Genomic DNA, 21,582 nt, shown 5'->3' with positions numbered 1-21,582 from the left:
CTGGGAAGGCACTCTGCCAACTGGTACAGCTTCAAGGTTAAGCGTGCAAGATATTCCACGTTGTACACTTCAGGAGAAGTATCTGACTCTACATGATCAATTTAAACAAGTATATAGTTTAACTAATACTTACATATATAGCATATATGGCTATTAAAAGCCTATATGCTAGAGGCTTGTGTCTTCTACACATCAGGCAGTAAATGCTTTTTTCCCAGCCCTTCAGATAATCCACAGATGTGTCTCAACAACATGTGATTTCTCTAGGCAGCATAATCATGTTATGGACACACTGCAGCTAAGAGGGAAGAATGTGACCAACCAATGTCTGTCTAACTGGACACTACCCAACTGCAAAACTTCACTCCGTAACATCGCTGGACATTTCCTGACACATTTCTATTTAGCATCCTCACAGGTAGGGCTACTAGTCCCAAATAACCTTTACAACACAACCCTGAGAAGTCTGCAAAGAAGTTGTACACCCTGTTTCACCAGCTGCAAACCAACGTATTTCAAAGCTGTTGTTTTTCCATACCACAAAGTACATAAAACCCCTTAAACATACATTTTTACTATATTCTGGACCTTTAGTTTTTCATATATATGAAAACATACTAGAGGGGAAAGCTGACATTTTTACTGGCCATTAGACATCCTCGTGTAGATAAATTTACTGAAAAACTTGGTAACTTTTAGTATATTGAGTGCCAACTCAATGAACAAAACCAGAATGCCATTCTTTAAACCAAAAAAAGTGACAGGCTGTCACTATTTTCCCCCTAATGATGTTACGTCTGTACACAGTCTTCAATGACAGTGATTTGTGTTGTGGGGAGGAAATGCACATGCATCCTTTTATGGAAAAATATTTTCTTTTAAAAAATGAGGCAGATGTGCAACACAGTTGTGGAAAATTTATAGTTTAAGCTATTTAAAGCTGCTATGCAGCTTCCTGTACCACATAAGTCCAGTAGTTCTAAGAAAATACAGATATGGTAGAAAAAGTAAGAAAATTTTCACCACAAAACCAATAGTTACCACCAACAGAGAAAGTTATACACAAAATATATCTCTCAATACAGTGTTTACACTTCATTTTAGTCTACAGATTCAGTGCCAGGAACAGGACTTGTTGAGACAGTCTTTTCAGAACGATTTGCCGCTTGTGATTCAACACTGGGCTGGATTCCTGGTTCCGTGTCAGTGGGACTTTCCAGCTCCTCGTGGGAATTGAGCGTGCAGGACTGCAACACCTGCACAGCTAGATCCACATCTGCTTCTCTGAGAGAAACCTGCTCCTTAAGGATCTCCACCTTCTCATTCAGCTCATTCCTTTCTGTCTGAAGGGCCCTGCATAGCTTCTCCAAACGCTCCAGTTTTATTTGAAAGCCTTTGTATTCTTTATCTCTTACTGTTTTCTGAGGGACAAAAAAACAAACAGAAGTTTCAGGATGCAACTGGTTTTTTTCACCTAAATTAATGTAAAGAATCACCATTATTTAATCCTGGAAATGAGGTGTTAATTAATCCCATAGGTCACATCCTTGCTCAGAATACTTGACACTGCACTTCAGACGGTTTGTCTAGGACTGGCAACAGACAACTTTAGAAACTTAACAGCGAGAACCAAGTAACTCCATAATGCTAATTGTGAGGGCTGAGTATCAGCAGAAATGCTGATTATGAAGTCCCATAGAGCAGTGAATCACTACACAAATAATGGCAACTAGAGGGAGCAGAAGGGAATGTAAGTGGGAAATCAAGTGAGAAATTCAGCAACAAAACAGGTCAGAAGGTACTGTATTCACGGCTCTTCAATTAGCTCTTTAAAAAAGTAAAGATAAACAGTGCTATAGCAGAACCTATAAGAAAATTAGGGATGTCCCGATACAGTTTGGCAAGATCATAAATATAATTGAGTTAGAAATTAGGAAATGTAGGAAGGCAAATCAGAACTATATGCTTACAGCTCATGTGAAAACTGTTTTTAGCTCTTCTGCTGGACTGCAATAAAGTAATAGCACCTCATGACCTCAAAAGCAGCAGCAATGCATGGAAGTAAATGTTTCCTTACCCAAAGGTTATTTCCTTCATGTGGGTCTTGTACATTTAAAGTAGATCTCTGTTGCAGCACTAATTGAATTTTGCATAGCATATTTAAATACTGTCAGTTCATTCAACTTGTATGATTTCATACACACTGTCTGACTAATTGTGGACAAACTGAGCAAGGAAAGATAAAGACTAAGGTTTTTCTGGTCATGAAAAGTCACTGCCTAAACCTAAACTCATTTTCCATGCTGGGAGAGAACAGTACCATCACACAACAGAAAATACAATGGAGACAGTCCAAGAAGAGGCTACCATCTCTTACCACCAGTCATCCATAATCCAAACACTGCACAGTTCTCCAGAGTGCAGACTCTAGTTTAGCTGTACAGCTGCTTAAAAGACAGAAATAATTACCTCTTCAGCCATTTGCAGAAGAGCCTTGTTGTTGTTTTCCCATTTTGTACGCCAGACTATAGTTTCCTTTTCCAGTTTCTTGATCTTCTTTGTCATCTTCAAAAGACAAAGGGAAGACTTATGTGGCTTGCTTTATAACAGAGATAGGTATATGTTGATAATTTGACTTGTAACATCACTTTCAAAATCCAGTTTGAACAGATTATTTTACAGAAAAATCTTTCTGCACAAAATCAACTCCATAAGTACCAAGCCTGCTGTCAGAGAAAACAAGACTGATTCATAAAAGAAATAGATTACCAACCTTCAAGAACTATTAAAATTCCACCAGAAAATAAGTTTTAAAACATAACCACAACAGAAGAGAATCAAACCTGTTACATGCCATTGATAAAACACTGACAACAGGATTTAGATATGTCAAATAAAAAAAGCACTTCTTTTCCACAATATGACAAATCCCTATTTCTCAAGATCCTAAAGAAGTGTTAACGTAACACACGTTTTCAGAGGGTGAACACTATTGTAAGATACAAAATGCATCCTACTAACAGCATGCATATATATATGTATATAAATAAAATGGTGTTCTAAGTAATCCTAAAAGTACCTTCTCCATTTCTTGCCTGAAGGTTGTAAAGAGTTCATTGCTTTTTGCCATGGTAGTCTGGAATTCCTCAAATTTATCCATGTAAAGAGAAAGCTGTTGGTAAAAGAGCAGGAACGTTAATTTGAACAGCTGTACAGGAATACAGAAATATCTGTTCAGGTACAAGAAAAAATGAAACAATATAGAAGATGAACTACTTCTAATGTTTTCCATACTACCCCACAATTTTAATCTGAGGAGTGTGCAGAGCTTGACTGAAAACACACTATTCAAATTATATATGAAAGGAGAGTGACCTGTTTTGATACAACAGTAATACATTCTAAAAAAAAAAAAAAAGGATGTAATTATTAATAAAAATGTTGGAAGTCACTGTATTTATCATCACTACCATTTTTGCCTCCCCACTGAAAAAAAAAAAAAAAAAAAAAGAGGACTTTAATACAGAGGAAACTGAGCACAAGAAAATGAGAAATTAAGCTTAGAAGATCCATTTTTCCACCTTAACCAGCCAAAACTAACAACCAGGGCTGGGACAAAGTAAGCATCAAACCCAGAATTCAAAATATACATTCACAACATACAAAACTCAGCTAGTGAGCAAAAATTATGGGAATTGAGTATCAACAAAGAATACATTCAACATTGAAAAGCCCTAGTTTTAATTAACAAAGAGTATTAATATTCAGTTACAGAAAAGTTTCTTGCCCTGCACCACAAGATTAGTCATCAGAACAGCAAAATGTATTTAGCATCATTTTCCACAAAAAGTCTTAAAATAGAAATTATTTTTAGGTTTTTGCTTTATAATCATTGTGTAATACAATGTTCTGAGAATACAGAAGTTTGAAACTACCAATACTAGGAACTTTTCACCCAATCTCAAAAAGTAATCAGTTCTTTCAGTGCTTACATGAAGGGTTGTAGGACAATTCAGAACACAGATACTGCATTTTACTCTAAAAAAATATGAAATTTCGTAAGAAAAGATTTCATAGGAAAAAAAGAGCTGTCAGATTATGACTCTCTGCCATTACTGTGACTGAACTTCCACCTAAATTAAAAAATTTCCTGCTGGCCACAGGAAAGCACAGATATACCCATTGTTACTATAAAAAAAGGCATTGGGATTTTCAACAGAAGGTAACTAATTTGAAGATAAAACAAAAAAGACTACATGTGGTATAAAACGTTTTTGGAAAAACAGCAAAAAAAGTATTTGGAGGAATCTGGACATTAGTATGTCCAATTTTAGTGAAGATGTGCATGTACACCTACTCTTAAGTATACACGTACACTTCAAATGTGACTGTTTGGAAAGCTGGGAAAATAATTAGGTAGAGTTAAGTATGAAAAAAGAGCACAAAATAACTTTCAAGGAGACTTAATACAAAACTCAAAACTGAAGCAATAACTGGCATACAGTGAAAGTAATAGCTGCTGCTTCTCAGATGTTACAATGTTAGCTTAACCTACCATTTCCCTTTGCCTTATGTGCTGAGCTCACATGTAGCCAATGACTGCAGGTGATCCAGAACAGCACAAAAACTGGAGACCATCTCTCCACTCAGAGAGGATTTGGCTCTAGCATTTACAGCAAGAAAACAGTATGAAGACAGTATGTTGTTTTTTTTGTGGACACTTAGATTTAGGTTACAAAAATCTCAGTAACTACAAGAATAAACAAAACAGTTCTTGCTCCCATTCCCGTACAGAAGGATGGGATAGAAACAGTAAGGAATAAATTTTAAGACCTACACATTTAAAATCACACCCAACTCTTTATAGAAAGAGGTGCAAAGGTCTCTCTGGTCCTGAACAGCTATAAAGAGGATAAAATACCTTTGAAAGAGAGAACAGGTTCAAAGCAGGCAAGAAATGGGAAAAAAGCATAAAGAACCAATATGCTTTCTAATATTATTGCTGTTAATTTAAAAGGGTAGCAACTCTAGCAATTCAATGTTTAGCACCTTCCAATTAACAGAACTCTCCAGAGGTCTTAAATAGCAACTACTAAATGTCAAGTCTTCTTACGTTTCATACAACACTACTGAGGAGTGTATGTATGAAACAAAAATTAAATTTAAGATTTAATTAAAAACAACGTTTGTGACAAGTACTTGGCATATCCAATGAATGATAACGTGCAGTTTTTTCACAAGTTGCGTTATATTTCACTAGCCACATTTTCATTTAGGAAAAACTGTTATTGAAGAGCATTCTGTTCCAAAAAGTACCTGCTGCTTGAGCTGAGCTTCCTGTTGCTTCATCTGTTCACACTTGTGTCTGGACTCAGTAGCTTCTTTTAGAAGCTAGAAAACAAACAAAAAAAGAGAAAATACTAATAGGAATAGCATAAAAACTTAATCTATGATAAAAAGTGAACAAAAGTTAACATCGCCAACAGACCATTCAAACCACATTTTTCTCACATGACTTTTTTGAGATTATTACTACACTATACTTTGATATATACTATTTAAAGCATGTGCTGACATACAATTTTACTGAGACTTTTTTTAGTTGGTACGTGATTCAATTATGTTTCTATTTTGGTATCAACTTCGAACTACTAAAATTATACAATTAGATCATTAATGATCTATATGTAATTTGTAAATGTTTCATAACTCTTGTAATTTGTTTTCGACCTCTGTTTCTCCAGTCATTAATATTACCTTTATAGATTGAATCAAGATTGGATTGAACCAATTTGTGACCATTTTGTAGATAAATCTTTGAATGTTCATCAGCTTAGGATTCCAAAATTTTTGAATAACTTAAGTAACTTAATACTATGTCCATTACCGGATTATCATTTTGAGATTATCTAGGCAAGAAGTCTTGCTTTTCCTGTAAATTGCAGCTCCATTAAGAACTGATTTCTTGAAAAACTGCAAGTAAACTGCTGATTACCAACACACAAGTAAAACAGACAGTTTTGGGGACAGGCAGTTCAGAAAAGCATATCATATGCTTTATCCTGTGAGCCTACAGTTTATTTTACACCAGAAGTTACAACCACACAACAGCAAGAAAGTACCTTTGGTGTTTAACCTCAACAATTCTCCCAATCTAAAAAAAACTCCAAATGATATCCAGCACATTTGCTGAGTAAATGCAAACAGTAACACTATTTGCCTGTGTATACGGACACAAATACTGTACACATCACTCAATGCAAAGCTTACATCTCAGTCTTGATGTTGAAAAATTATGCTAACTTTAAAAATACACTCCCCTTAGTTTGCTGTCTGTTGTATTTATTTTAAATCATGACAAGCATGCTTCAGCAGGTTATTTCTTTTAACATGCATAGAGTTCACTTACAAACTCCCTTTCTCGCTGATGTTTTTCTTCTGCTTCTTTAATAAGTTGGGTAGTTTGTTGTAGTTTGGCATCCACAAGTTGCTGCTGCAGTTCTTTATGTTTGAACACTTTATCAATATGCTAAAGAAAAAAAATGTATTTGTTAAAGATAAACCGTGCACAGGTCAGTTAAGGTAAGTTTTTGTGTATGGAGTGGGGAACGCATATTCTTGACAAGTTTCATGCAAAAAGAAAAAGCAGTAAGAGACTTTTACATGCTTTTTTTCTCTATTATAACTACACTTTTTTGTCTTTAATGGAAACCTTGGTAAGAAGCATATTTAATAAAATTGTTAGAATACTGTAAGTCACTTCACATTAGGTGTTTTCAGAAATCCTGTAACAAGTAGCCTACATCCTTTCTCTTTAAGCTAGCGGATCTACCTCTAACCCACTAAGTACTTTGAATGTTACTTGTAAAACCTCTCGTCTTCATAAATTATAAGAAATTCCAAACAAGCGAAGTTCACAAATCATTTGGCTCATGATACTCCGCAAATCAATTAACAAGCATGCAGTCTGACTTCCATACATAAAGTAACACAAGGCAACTTCCTACATTTTCTATTCCCCAAATTATCTCATTGTATATACAAGTATTCCATGATCACAAAAGGTAGAGAACCATACTATAGTGACCTCACTAATCCAGGTAAAAAAAACAGCAGCCATATTCCAAACCTCCTATGCCACCTAGCAATGCTGCTAGTTTGTTTTTTTCCTCCCACAAACTGTAGAACACCTCAAAACTTGGTTCTCTCTGACAAGACAAGCCTACCCTGAGTTTCCACGCTACTTTTACTTAGACTGGCTAGCTCCCACACTATTAAAAGCTTGCTCGGCCCTAAAATAGTTATTTCCCTAATACCACTCCATATATATTCTGAAAGCATGATAGCTTAGGATGCTTGAATACCAACAAGAGCTACAAAGTAGCTCAAACAAAAACAAAATCTTGATGAACTAAAACGAGAACAATTTATATCCTCATGTTATACAGTGAAATTTCACTTTAAAAGAACTGCAAGTATTAATGCATATGTGTGTTGGAAATAACCTTTGGAAGTAATTTAAGCCAAATGCCCACTGAAAGCAGGGTCAACTTCAAAGTAATCAGGTTGTGCACACCTTGCACAATTGTGTTCTGAATATTTCCAATGACAAGGATTCCACAAGTTGCCTCCAGACAACTTATTTATTTGACCACTTTCACTGTAAAAGATTTTTTCAATGCATCTTAAATATAGGGATGTAAAACCATGAAAACAAAAGGCCAAACAACTGCATAATTTTTCAAGGTAGTCAAGAATGTGGAACATTTTAGATCACATACGCAATAAACACAAAGTACTAGGTTTTTTTTCTCCCTTTAAATAATTATCTGATCCTTATAGTCAAGGAACTAACAGACTCCCATCAGAAGCATAAATCAGGTACCTCTTCCCGCAACGCGTACTGCTCAATGAGCTTCTTCAGTTTTTCCCCAAGTTCAATATTTTCCTGACGGAGCTTGGCATTATTTATATCATGCTGTTCCAGTTGAGCCTGAATTTCATTCAGTGTAATCTGGAAGTGTGCAGTTGCTTCTTTTCGCCTCTCCTCTTCTTCACGCGCTTGCTGCATGTTTTCTTCCTTTTATTAGGCAGTATGAGAAAGTAATGGTGTTCAAGACAGACCAGGTACCTTTTTCCTATTTGTGTAGGGTTTAAAGTTCTAAAATGCTAGAGTTAATGTAAGCCACAACTGTAACATCATACTGATCTAACCTACATAAAGTACATGGAACAAAGAATCTAAAAGTTCCAAAACTTTTAGAGAATTTTATTATTACCAATTCCACTGGTGTTTTAAGTTACTACGATACCTATGTAAGAGAGAATTACCCAGATGTTAAAACCAGAATTGATACTATAACGTACTTTCCTACACTAATTACAGATAAGAATCTCATGCCTCTTCCATCTCACTCCTAGCAACTGCATTCTAACACAAATAAGCCTTTTTTGATACACTGCCATTTCATGCTGCTGTTATTTCACTTGTGCTATTTTTTTTCCAGCAGTCATCATTACTGTTCCCAGATATAAATATGGCAAGACCACACACAGCAAGTAACACGATCTGTGAACCAGTCTGAGGAAAAAGTTATAGCTCACTTAAGTATCCCCATGTTCTTTACCTTAAAAATCAGGTACACTTACACCATACATTACTATCTAAAGATTTCAGTAACACAGACATGGGACGCAATAATAAGTGAAGCCCTGATTTTAAGCAATAATCAATAACCAGGAATTCAAACCACCTCCCCTAGCACTGTGATTTATGTCCATAAACTAACCTTTAAAGTCTTGTTATGACGCTGAAGCTCCCGACAGAGAGATTCCAGTTTGCTGCGTGCCAAAATGGCCTTGCTGTGCTCACTCTGCAAGTGGACTTTCTCCTTCACAACTTGTGCTTGCTTTTTCTGCAGTATCTTCATCTGCTTTTGAACATTCCGGCTCTCCTCCAACTAACATTAGAGAGTATATTTATGAAATAAATATAGCCCAAACTGTCTTTATGCATCTACACAAGCAGGCCGAACAAGCATTTAAACATTTCAGACGAAAACAAAGGAAAACAAAGAAATCAAACAATTTCATTATTTGACCCCCTACACTGATCTTTAAAGAAACTCCCATCATCTTCCATACAATTCTAAGTATGTAAGCATAGCAGAAGAAAATATACACATGACAAATATTTGTCACTGAGGACAGGGACCGCAGACCTGTTGACCATGGGCTTTCAGCTTGAATTCAGCTACAGGGGTAGGACTAGGCCTGAGAAAGGAGGATGGGGCAGACAAAAGCCAACTGAGACTGGCATTTCAGCAAATCACAATTGTTTTCACTCTTGTTTGTATGTTACACAAAATCATTTATCCAGCCGCTCTCTTTACTGTCAAAAAGCAAACCCCACAAAACTGTGCAGATTTCTTATCAGCAGGAGCTCCTACTGAAGGGCGCAGTAGGCTACACAAGTTCATAAAATGGTAAGTTACTTCAGAAAGGAACAGATACAACCAGCAGCCCTGACGTAAATCATGTCAAATGTCATTAAAGCTGCACAACCCAGGCTTAACGGTGACTTAAGAAATCTGCAGTCTCAACCATTTGCAATAAAATACCGAATCCATTTCCATTAGACAATTTAGATGGTAGCCGATAGTGCTAAACTTTGTATCAGAGCAGACTTCAAAATCTATTGTATGAACATCCAGTGAACTGAGGAGTTTCTTGCAATAATACCTAGTTGCAAATGTGTTCCACTGCATTTGATTTTTGGGCTCCTCAAGAAACCACATTAGAGTCTGATCTATTGTACAGGTGGTAACAATGTTTAGTACTGCTTCTTATTAGACAGTGCCTCAGCCTTGGGACACCACAGGAAAAGAAGGCTGGCAACCAGGAACACAATGATGGTTTTCTGAAAGAGCTCAAAATAACGCTAAAGCACAGAAGAAAAGAATAAAGTTAAGGACCTCCTCGACAACAGCAAATCAAATTTGTATCTCATCTGGTTTGGAGTAAAGGAACCTTAAGGAAACATTCTGATATCCAAACATGAAAAGCCCTTGTCTTGGGTGGCCAGAAAAAACACTTCAAGTGGCTGTGCTGTCTGCATACCTATGAAACGTCAGGCCTGTAAAAGTATGCCAGTGGGAGACATATCACCAAGGATGCAAACCTTCCTGCATCAGAAATTGATCTCCTGATAGATTCCAAACTAGGAAAAAAAATTGTGGAAGATCTTTTGCCAGGAGAGTGGCATTCCTACCTTTATTGTACAGTCCTTTTCATGAGACACCACTGAAAAACCTGACAGTGAGCTTTAAAGATGATGAATCTTTAAAAAAAGAAAACAAGCATTGTAGGTGCACTGTCATAAACAGTTCAAACCTCTGCTGGCATTAAATTTGACACCTATGCCAGTGGTTCACCACCATAACCATGGAGAAAAGAATGCATCCTACGAGGAGCATAACCAGATCAAACTGAACCTAAGGGGAACAGAGTACCTCCAAGTACTACAACTAAGCTACTCTTATTCCTGCATGAACTCCCGCCCAACTTCCCAGCAGTTCTGAGCATCACAGGGAGAGCAACTGGTTTTCTAGGATTATAATTCTAACAACAGACCAGCAGACTATGGATCCTCTACTGGAAGGGGAAAAAAATCAAAATGTGAACAGGTCTCTCCTGATTGCTGAATTTCTGGAAGGAAATTACTATTCATTTATTGTGGCAGTTCCTTAACTGGTTTGAAGTCTTTCTGTCAACAACATAAATCAAAAAAGTGAAGATGGAGCAGACTGCTTTCTTTCTGCAGAATTAAGGAACTCACCCTAACCTAGCTCCTCATGTAGGCCACCATCTTCATCACTGACTTGACATGGGAGCTGCCTGAAAAGGCACCACATGCACAAGCAATTGTTCATAAGATCTAACTCATTTACTGCATTTTCTCTCACAGTATCATTTTTATGTGGGCTTCCCATCACTGAGTTGCAGTATGGAACAATCGTTTCTCATTTAAATGAAAGTGGTTTCTTAGAGAAGCTGTTGGTTTCAAAGGAAATTCACTCGTGAACAAGAGCATGCATGTGCGAGAAAACAAAGCAAAAAATATCAACAGACCTCCAAGGAGGACTCCAGAGCTGCAAAAACAAAACTAAGCTAAATAGTTATTACTGGCTGTGTGACTAGAGAGACTAGGTACTAGCTCTTTCTCTAAGCTCTAAAAACATCACTAATCTCAAAAGAAAAAATAATTTCAAAAGATTTAGGCCATCCTGCACAGCCATTATGCCATTTTTCAGAAACATTCCCAAACGTGACATACCTGACAACAAGAGAAGGCAATCCTTGGCTTTTTCAAGCTATTCAGTTACCTATTTACTTTCGCTTTCATTTAATATCTAAATATGGTGGGAAAACACACATTTCCATTCTTGTCTGTCCCTGTCTCAAGATGAACAAATGAAGCATTTTCATTTACAGACACATACTGAAACTTATGAGCCGATTTTGCCACCAATTTAGAGAATATATTGTTTTTTTCTGCTACATTGTGGTGGGAATGCACTCCATGATCAAGTAACTGCTCATGTTTTGCCTTTTTGGTCTGTTGCTGAAGAAATACTTTTCTAATGCATTCCTTTGTATGACTGCAAATCACAAAGGAAGATTAAAACTACATCTTTCCAACTTCATCCCCAATCACTGAAGAGTTAAGTGATTAATTTTTTTTTTTCAAAAAAAAAATAAAAAAAATACACAGTATGTTCTTTCCCATTACCCTAAAGCACAGAATTTATAAAATGCTAGCACAGAAGGACTGTCAACAGACAGGAGCTAGGAAAACATTTACTTTCAAAAGAAACTTAGCTTTTCTGTTAATCCTAATGTTGTGCTTCAGTACTAGGTTAACAAAAAGGTATCATAATCCAATTTTTCTTTAGATTTAGGCAGTCATGTAGACATGAAAAGACTACACACAAGTTTGGCTGAAGCAATATTTGTAATAAGTCTGTGTGTTCAGTTTAATTTTCCTACCAACACTGTGAAACATTCAGAAATGTTAACTGTCCTGTATCAAAAGTTCTTGCATTCCACTGTTAGTATTAACACATGAATAACTCTTGCTATCTTTACAAATTACTTACCAGATCAGCATACTTTTTGCACAAAGCTGCCAACTTTTCCTCTGGAGTAGAAAGCGTGTTCAAGGCTTGCATTAATAATAGCACTTCTTTTCCTATGAAAAGAAAGGAAGACAACCATACTGAGAAAAAAATATCAGAAAAGCCACCCTGCCTTTAGAAAGCAAATATAAATCACTAATTTCTCATGCTTCTAAGCTGTTCTCTGGTTTGATAGCTGCATAATATCTAACAAGTGACAAATGGGAAGTCATCACAATAGGAACCATTTGTTTTGGCTACATGCCATTACACAACTTGGATAGCAAAAGTTACTTTAACCTTAAAACCACGGTAACATTTTTATGATTTACTATAGAAAAGAAAAACTTGAAACAAAGATATTCAAAAAGATAACAAAAAGATAAAAAGATATTTAAAGATAACAAAAGATGTTCACATAAGTGCTTTAAAACATACCTTTTAGAATTTAAATATCAGTACTGAACACCACAATCACAAATTTAACAATGAACCCAACAATCAAAGTTAAAAAAGCTTATTAGTACTGACCTGTTTTTTTAAAGCTGCTATAAAAATAGCACTACCAGCGGAAGGATTCTATGATACGTATTAAGAACTGACTTTCCCTCAGCAAAAAGTACATATTTTGTCATCTTTAACAGAATATTCTGAGATGTTTTGGCTACAAAATAGATGTGAGACATAAGAGAAAATGCATAGCCATTTTATGAAAATATTAAAGCCTGTCTTTGAAATTAAAGCCATTTAAATTTGAGAGTCAGAATGCCAAGAACACACCTAATGTTTTCTCTTTGTGTTTTTCACTTTCTGGGTCTTGTTGGCCGTCAGGTGGATCAGTCCGGGCTTCTTCTCTCCCAGGAGTCTCCTCACGAGACTCCTGAGAGCAGCACGAGGACCCCAAGAGCTTTCTGTTCTTTGTGATGTACTCAGCTTCTTCCAGCGTGCCCGCATTTTCCAGGCCATCACAGTTGGACTCCATATGCTGCAATGCTGCATCAGACGATTCATTGCATTTGCTGTTCACCAGCTGATCCTGGTTATTCATTCCCATCTCCTGAGATCCAGCTTCTTCCATTGCACCAGTAACCAACTTCAGAAGGGAAAGGAAAAAGCAGATGTGAAACAACAGCATTGAAAATGAAACTTCCATCCTTCTTTAGTATGGAAAAAAAGTAAAATTCCACTTTTATTCATGCTGATCAAGATGATGCTCACTGTCGTCAAGACAGGTATATAAATAAAAGCAAAGTGCGTAAGCCTAAAAAGCGATGAAGAAAGCAACACACAAGAGCCCAAAATATTAATTTCTATTACATAACAATTTCAGTACTTGTCACTGCAAAAATATTTACATACTAGAAATTAAAAATTCACATGGAAATCTGCTCTTTAGGCCCTGAAACTGATTTGATTTCATCTCAGTTCTTAAACCACCCAATTTTAGATGAAAATGTTCCTCCGTCGTATAATGTACTGTAAAATGAAAAATAGGATCTACAATTTTAAACAAGTACACGTTGTGATTAAGGACAGATTTATTACATACTAGTTTCAGAGAACTGAAGAACTTTGGTTATAAGATAATTTAGGAGGCAAACCAGAAGAAAAAGTGAAAAACATATCGTGCTAGGAAATCTAAAGAAACCCATAGCAATACACTGTTTCAATATCATACAAGGATAAGAGCTCAAACTACTTCAACCAGAATGCCAACAAACATGATTGTCAATTTACATTTGGAGAAAAACTGTTTCACAAGAGTGGTAAACAAGACCAGGAAGACACCTATTCTCAAAATATTACAATTAAACTCCATTACTCCATTAAATCATCCCAGAAAAGCATGAATATTAGCTGGCTTCAGATCTGGAGGTCTACTACCTATGTTTTGTAGTAGTTTGTTTGTTTTTTAAGGCAATACATTACTTCTGCCCAATTAAACAGAATTGTCTTGGGAGATTTCTTAAATACAGAAACAATTATTTAACCAAAAAGCTAAACATCACCTGTTGTTTTAATACTACAGTGATACATCCATATTTGGGAGTGGAATACATGCTGATGTCTCCATAAAACTTATAAAGTAACACCAGAATCCTTCCTCAATCATAAGAACAGCATTCTTAATCTCTAGAATCATTTCAGAGTTTTATTTGTTTTTTAAAAATACAGGAGTCAGGACTCAGGATAATACTTTGAGGTGACCAGGTATTTTTTGCTGTTTGCAATCCTACTTTATAAAGTGCATACATAGCTGAAGTATGATAAGCAGAGTTGAAGTCACTTTACTGCCAAAGTAAAGTGATCGTTCTCATTGATTTATTCAGTGAAGTGAAAGTAAATTTCCTTAAAAAGTTTCAGTCCAAGTAGTTATAAAAACAGGGCTTGTTTGTATGCTGAGTGATGCTGTTTAAACATAAAACAATTCAGATATTTCACTATTAAAAATGTGCTAATTTGTAGAAGCAGTTTACATTGGGCTGTATATTCTGCACAGATGGACCATTTTCCTCTTGAAAAGAAATTAGCGAACATCAAGGGAACGCAGCCAACAATAACAATATTTTGAGCAATAGTTCAACTCCCTAGTAGAGCTGTTTAAAATCATTACACAAACATGCATTAATATTGTTAAAAATATTCGCAAGAGCTTAGTTACTCTCTATGCTCAAAGCAAGGCCCCAGCTTTAGAGCTTAGCTTAAGGCAGATTCGTTCTCCTGAAGGTGGAATTAACGCAACACCTTTCAGGAAGGACAGTGAGCTTTGTAATGCAAATAATCTACGCAGACATTAAGGAACAAGTTTTCACTTATCAAAGAAGGTTTTTTACTTCACACTGCTCTTTGTAAGTGTTGAAATGATGCATCTCCTTCACGGAAACAAACCCACTGCAGTTTTTATCTTTCTGCAATCATGCCAGACCATGTACTTGATGAATGGCTCTGAAGGTAACACAGTAAGAGAACTGTTGCAACAAATGATCAGTCCCAACACATAACAGTTTTCTCTTCAAGCTGTAAAATTCATAATTTTTCCTTAGATTGCCTTAAGCTGTGAGGTTTCCATTGGAAAGGCTCACTGCTCCAAGTTTAGCAACCAAGAGCTTCTTCCTAAAACAGGACAAGAGATAAAACTATATTGCTCGTTTCAACTTTCTGTACATACCAATGGTTGAAATTATGGCATGGATCTTCTCTACAAAACACAATTCTTGCAGAAGCTGAATACTGAGAAATGCAGGGCCCACATTAGATCGAAGAGACCGGAAAGATCGGAGGCAACTGAGCACAAGATGACCCCCAGGTAGAGCTGCAGAACCAACGCACCAGCTGACACTTGCAGTTTTTTCTGTTACATAGGACAGAAACTTCCGATTCAGGTTCTTGTGCCTGAGAAGCCCGGTGAAAGGTAGGGAAAGCCTGCCCTAAGCTCCAAGCTTCTGGTTTGGGACTTTCTGAAATCCCTAAGCACTCAAGGTTTTCTCTCTGCAAATCAAGGACAAAATTGCTGGGAAGTGCAGTGGGCAGCTGAGGAGGCCTGACCGGGTGTGGTTGCAGGCTGAACAGGAGCAGTGCTCCTGCTGTTGTTTCTCATCCCCCTGCCCCACATCACCTCTCCCTTGTGCTGGCACCAACGTTCACACAACTTGTCCTAACAAATTTTGTAGCCAGAGCAGCACCTCAGCCCAGTTCACTGCACTGCAATAGGCAATTCTGCCAACCCAACAGCAGAGCTAGCACGATGGTTGGAGAGATGCCAAGACACGAGAGAGACTAAAAAAAGGCAGTTTGATCACAGGCAGAGCGCAAGGAACCAAGCCAAAAATACCTTATCCTAACCACAGGTGCGTAGGTAACACAGACCACTGCAGATCTGGAGCACTGTCAGCAAGAAGACACGCACAAGAAGCATCGCTTCAAATTTAGGCAACCCCAAGATTTTTAGCAGCTATTTTCATCTGCAGAAAGTCTGCCCTTTCTGGGGAAAAACGGGCAACTGGCAGGGGCACAGATGGGATCAGTGACTTAGAAATGCCCACCCCTACTGGCAAACTGTCAGCGTATCTTAAATACCTGTTATTTCAGAGCCAGCAATTAAAATGTGCATTCCTGAGCACCTGGAACTTTCCCCGAGTGAACACCGCCACCTTGGTAATTTGGCAGCACTTTTTGTGTGAGTCTGATTCCTTACTGACAATACTCATGTCTCAACCCCATTATTTCTCAATTCCTCAGTCAAAAAACCCACATGGATTTTCAGATCAGACTCATCCTCCAAAGTTGGGCAGAGAATGGAGAAGTCACCCATCAACTTACTGAATTGATAATCAAGGTTTGTGTACATGTGCCTTGCACATTTCAAATATATTTGAAAGTAACAGCAATAGGGGAGAAAAAAAGGAGAGAACTTTTATAGAACTTCTCATCCTTCTTTTGGCTTCACAGTTTTCCAATGAATACGGAGCAAATCTAAGCTTACTGGCATGCAAGCCTGTTCCCTCCAAAACTAAAGCACAATGTGGCAGCATACAGTTTTTGCTATATGATCCAATTTTCCTGTCTTAAATATGAGAAATTGGTCACCACAGGCTAGAATACTGTAGTTAGAGAAAAGGTTCTACCAGCAGCTAAAACAACCTGATTACATACACAAATAATAAAAAAATAGTTCAATTCCCTCAAGTTGTCACCCATACATCCTGGCAGGACTGACAGGCAGTGGGACAACATATTAAAACTCAAATGTGTTTAACCTAGATTGGAGAGCCTTTATTTTAAGCACTGACAAGTCTGTTATTGCCTGACAGGGGCCACAAACAATAATAGCTAGATGACCTCCTGATAATGATTAACAAAGAATTTTCTGCATTAGTGTTCTGAGCTGTCACTTCAGATATTACAAGCATATTCTTAAAGCACCAGATAATTTCAGATTTGATTTATCAATCTTCAACTTGAAGCATAACAATAATAAATGCCACAATGAAAATGTTACGCTGCACTACACCAGTGCCACTGAAATCGCCCCCCTACTGAGACAGACAGAACTACCCAGAATATTACCTTTTATTTTCCCACCTCGAACACGTGCTAGTCAGACAAGTGAACTTCTCATTTAACGTTCCAGCCAGAACAGAGCACTTCCAACAGCACATTGTATAACAGTGCTGATTCAGTACTGACTGAATAAAAACACAATAAAATCACTCCACCAAAGACTATCTACTGAAATCGCTGCTACCTTTTTCAGCTGCCGCCACGATCTCTCAGCTTCCAGACAGATCTAGCAATGTGTGGCTTAAAATTTGACAGACCAGAACTAGATAACATACCTAGAAAGACTTTCATTAAGGGACATCACAGAATCATCTAGGTTGGAAGAGACCTCCAAGGTCAGCGAGTCCAACCTCTGCCCTAACACTAACAAGCCCTCCACCAAACCGTATCACTGGGCTCTACATCTAAACATCTTTTAAAAACCTCCAGGGAGGGTGACTCAACCAAGAACATTTTGCACCATGTGGTACTTTGTAGCACAAGATCACAAGAGTTACTTACCAAAACTTAGAATTCAACCATTAAGAAGTAAGATGCCTGCTACATACCTAGCAGCGAATCCAGCTGTTACAAGACACTGACATTTCTGCATAAGCACGTCATCTTTAATCTCTTTCAGAGTTACAGACCAAATGGTTTGAGGATGCCTGTAGGAAAATTACTGGTAACATCACTCCTGCTCACCCTGAAGTTTTAGGTCAGTAGTCTGCTCTGTTCTCTCAACTCGTACCTTGATCAAAAAGGTGCACCTCAGAACAACTCTACCATACTTCATGCCTAAGAGATGAGAGCACAAAGACAAGCACCCTATTTATGGAACTGCCCATGATCACAGGAGCTTAATCCAACGTTCTTCTACGTCAAGCAGTACTGCCTCAGCAACATGCACTACACAGGAACACCTCCACAGAGTCTATCCTACCTACCATGGAGAGCCAGTCACATTTTTTTTGTTTACTACCCAAAAAAAGTCTCTAACAAAAAGTTCTATCTAAAACCACACTGTGCACAGTGTTGGTATTATGTGTACTGAAGTGCCTAGACTTTACACTTTCCACACAAGCAATACACTCGCTGTGCACATACACATTCTCAATCTTCTCTCCACCTGAAAATGAGGTACCTCTCTGTGCCTCTTAATAAAAGATAATTAGTAGCTACTCCAACTTGCAATTTCTCCTAAATTACCCTTAAAAATATTAATCTATCAAAAGGATTTCCTACACCCCCCATAGTAGTGGTTGATTTATGCTGTAAAGCTGCTTGTTTAGCCTTCGTCTTCAGAACTGTTTATACATCAAAAAAAAAATCCTAGAAGCTTTAGAAAGAACAAACGCATCACGTCATCTTTATCTTAGTTTATGGACTGGAACAAATTTTAGGCTACCTGCATCCCACCAATTTACTTTTGTCTGCTAACAGAGGAACACTTGGTTCTAAAGAAACTGTATGTAATGTATTTTTCCTTTGTGTAGATACTCAAAAATATTTTTAATATAACTATTATGATTAAAAAACAGCTTAAAGTCATTGTGGGTTCCAATTTTATCCACCTCCTTCATAAAAATTAGAATTTTGGGATGCCATAAAATTTGAGTTTCCATTTTATGGCAGGCGTACCTTCGTCCACTGGTGTAGCAACAGTAATTCAGGTGCTTGTGACCACATGACTAGTTTATTAAGCTTATTTCTTCATGCCATACTTCCACATAGTGTGCTCACCGACCTAACCGACCGTGCAGCCTAATTATACCTTTCTGAAAACCCAAGGCCTTTTGAGGTGGCTTCCCCAAAGATCTGCGATCCTAGCTGTTTGAAACAACCTTCTGGTCCCACAAGTATTCCACCTCGTTCTGCCATCGCATTTAAAGCGATGTTCTGTGTGCTCCTTTATCTGCTTTCAAAAGACCGGACTGAGGCGTTGCTCAGCATTAGTCCCAAGGCATTACAAGGCTAGGTGTCCCAACACCGCAGAAGGAAGATTGAGAAACAACTCACTTGAAAGCCCATACTGTATGCTTAGAAAAGTTAGAAGCATTGTGTTATTAATACTGTTGGCCTCATACTCGAGTCTTCAACAGTGGTTCAGACCTTTGTATTTTCATATGGCTACCTTGGTCTTTTTTTTGTTTGTTTGTGTAGAATTTCTGTGTTTGCACTTTCTCATGGCCTTGCAATGTAGAAAACTCCCGCTTTTAAAAATTGTGTGTTTTTTTTCGAATTTACCTCAAATGACCTCAAGGAAAGAAGATGCTGGATTTGTATCTTCCCCTCCAGTGCTCCTAAAGCGCTGTTTTACCAGCGAACACCCCAAAACGCTTCCTGCCGTTCTGCCAAAAACCTCCCGGAAAGAACCCCGAGCTCAGGCGGAAACTTGCAGCGCACCGCGGGGCCGCAGCCGCGCTGTTAGGGGCGAGCCGCCGGGACGGGACAGGTGCCGGCCAGGATCACTTCCCGCAGCGAGGTTTCACTTCCTCCCCCCTCCACCCCCAGCAGCAGCTCCCGGGCCGGCCCCGCAACCCTTTCAGCAGGAGCCCCGAACCCAGGCGTACCAGGAGAGGGGAAGAAAAAAAAAACACGTTAAAAACCGTTAAAACCCGTTAAACGCCGCGCGGGGGGGTAGCGCTGCCTGCCCGGGCTGAGCCCGGCTCCCTCACAGCTCCCCCCCCGCCACGTGCCCCCAACGGCCCCCAACGGCCCCCAACAGCCGCCGCGTGCCCGGGGCAGGCCCCGCCTCCCCCCTCACAACCGCCGGCCGCGGCTCGGCTCCGCGCTGCCCTCACCTCAGCGCTGCCGCCCGCCGCCGCCTCCTCTGCCTCGTCGCCGCCCCGGCCCTGGCTGTGGCTGTGGCACCGGCTCCGTGCTGCCGCCGCCGCCGCCGCTGCTGCTGCTCCTGCCCCCCCGCCGCCGCCGCTGCCGCCTCCCCGCGCCGCCTCGGCTCCGCGCGTCGCCATGATGTGACGGCAGCATCCAAACAAGCGGCCCGGCCGCCGCACACCGGAAGCCGCCCCCCCTCCTCCCCGCCCTTTTCTGCCCTCGGCGGCCAATCAGCGCGCCGCGCCGCGCCTCACGTGGGAGGGGAAGGAGGAGGGGACTACGCTTCCCGGCGTGCCCCGCGCGGCTCCGCCGTGCTCGGGGGTGCCGGGGTGCCGCGGGGGGTGCCGGGAGGTGTAGTCTCGGCGGCGGCGGCGGCGGTGGTGGTGGTGCCGCGGGGCCTGCTCGCACAGCGCTGCGGGGCGAGGAGGAGCGGGGGGTGGCGAGCAAGGGGGGGGGCGAGGTCGCCCAGGGCCCTGTGGGCTCCGGGAGGCGCGTTGGGTGAAATAAAGACATCTCCGCCGAAATCACCTTGTCCTCGTATCCTGAGTCCATACACACCTGACCTATCCAACTGCTGATTGCAAGATAATGAATAAATAAAGACATTTCGGGCGTACGCCCTGATCTTCAGATGGAGTTTTTCTCCCCCAAAATAAGCCTTACTCTTTTACAAACGTGCACAATGCTGTTACAATTATTGGAAAAATAAAATAAATAAATTTAAAAAAGGGACCCTTCTTTACCATTGCAGCCTTCTGAAGGTTTAGGATATCTGCCCTACACCCATCCCGTTTGAGACTAGGAGGAGGACTTATGTATAAAGATGAGGTGCTTTGAGGGAGAGCAGAGTCAAGAACCACAGAGTTCCTGTGGCTGTAAGCCTTTACTGCCATGAAATCCTTTCTAATGCCTGTTTCCATCAATTTGGGTGCAAAAGAAGTCAGCGTGTGTCAGGCAGCAGGAGCGTGTGAGGGAGCCCATTCTGTCAAGTAAAACAAGGTTTTCTTCAAGAAAATGCAAGATGCTGGAGTGTGTATTTTCAGCAGTAATTCTTTTCACACAGGAACTGGCAGGTTTTTTACTGTTGATACAGTGACAGTGACAATTTTAATCATTTTGAGCTTCCAGCTTCCAAACTCGGTCACAGATCTCAGATGCAAAGATTGCTTGCTGTGTTATTGCCCTCTGAAGAATACAAATGTGTAAATGAACCAAGTAACTAATTTCAGCATCTTCTTCTACACTTATCGTTGTCTTCTGATGTCTCTTCATGTGTTTTGGTAAACTTTTTTTTTTTTTTTTTCCAAAAATGCACTTAACAGTAAAGTGCGTATCAAAAGTACTTGAAATGAATATTCCAGTCTTGCAAATAAATACAAGTATTCACAGGAGAATGAGGACACGTTTGCACTTAAATCCTATTAACAGTGTTTCTGGAGATTGCTCATATGAGAGATGAGCAGCTATAGACTATATACTAACAGCAGACAAGAAATTTGGGTATTTTTTATTTTCATTTATTTATTTT

The 21,582-nt window shown here is 39.2% G+C and overlaps 1 protein-coding gene across 3 annotated transcripts; it reads right to left on the bottom strand.

Moving 5' to 3' along the window:
* Window positions 1–897: 897 nt before the first annotated feature.
* Window positions 898–20,191, bottom strand: TXLNG (taxilin gamma; the record flags this gene model as incomplete). 3 transcript variants are annotated; one of them, XM_084306858.1, is made up of 10 exons in its annotated part: window positions 898–1,421; window positions 2,470–2,565; window positions 3,080–3,172; window positions 5,317–5,391; window positions 6,410–6,529; window positions 7,886–8,080; window positions 8,790–8,960; window positions 12,159–12,250; window positions 12,957–13,269; window positions 20,021–20,191. In XM_084306858.1, the coding sequence occupies 10 exons, from the start codon at window positions 20,189–20,191 to the stop codon at window positions 1,101–1,103; spliced, it is 1,647 nt and encodes a 548-aa protein (XP_084162984.1). In that variant the 3' UTR covers window positions 898–1,100. The 3 variants fall into 3 exon arrangements, with proteins under 3 accessions (XP_084162984.1, XP_084162985.1, XP_084162986.1); XM_084306859.1 differs by lacking the exon at window positions 20,021–20,191 and adding an exon at window positions 19,464–19,605; XM_084306860.1 differs by lacking the exon at window positions 20,021–20,191 and adding an exon at window positions 15,011–15,014.
* Window positions 20,192–21,582: the final 1,391 nt, after the last annotated feature.

Source organism: Netta rufina (assembly GCF_964035555.1).
Source record: "Netta rufina genome assembly, chromosome: 1".
In the NCBI taxonomy this organism is placed as follows: domain Eukaryota; kingdom Metazoa; phylum Chordata; class Aves; order Anseriformes; family Anatidae; genus Netta; species Netta rufina.
Note: the sequence above shows the minus strand (reverse complement) of the source record. Positions and strands in the feature narration are given on the sequence as shown.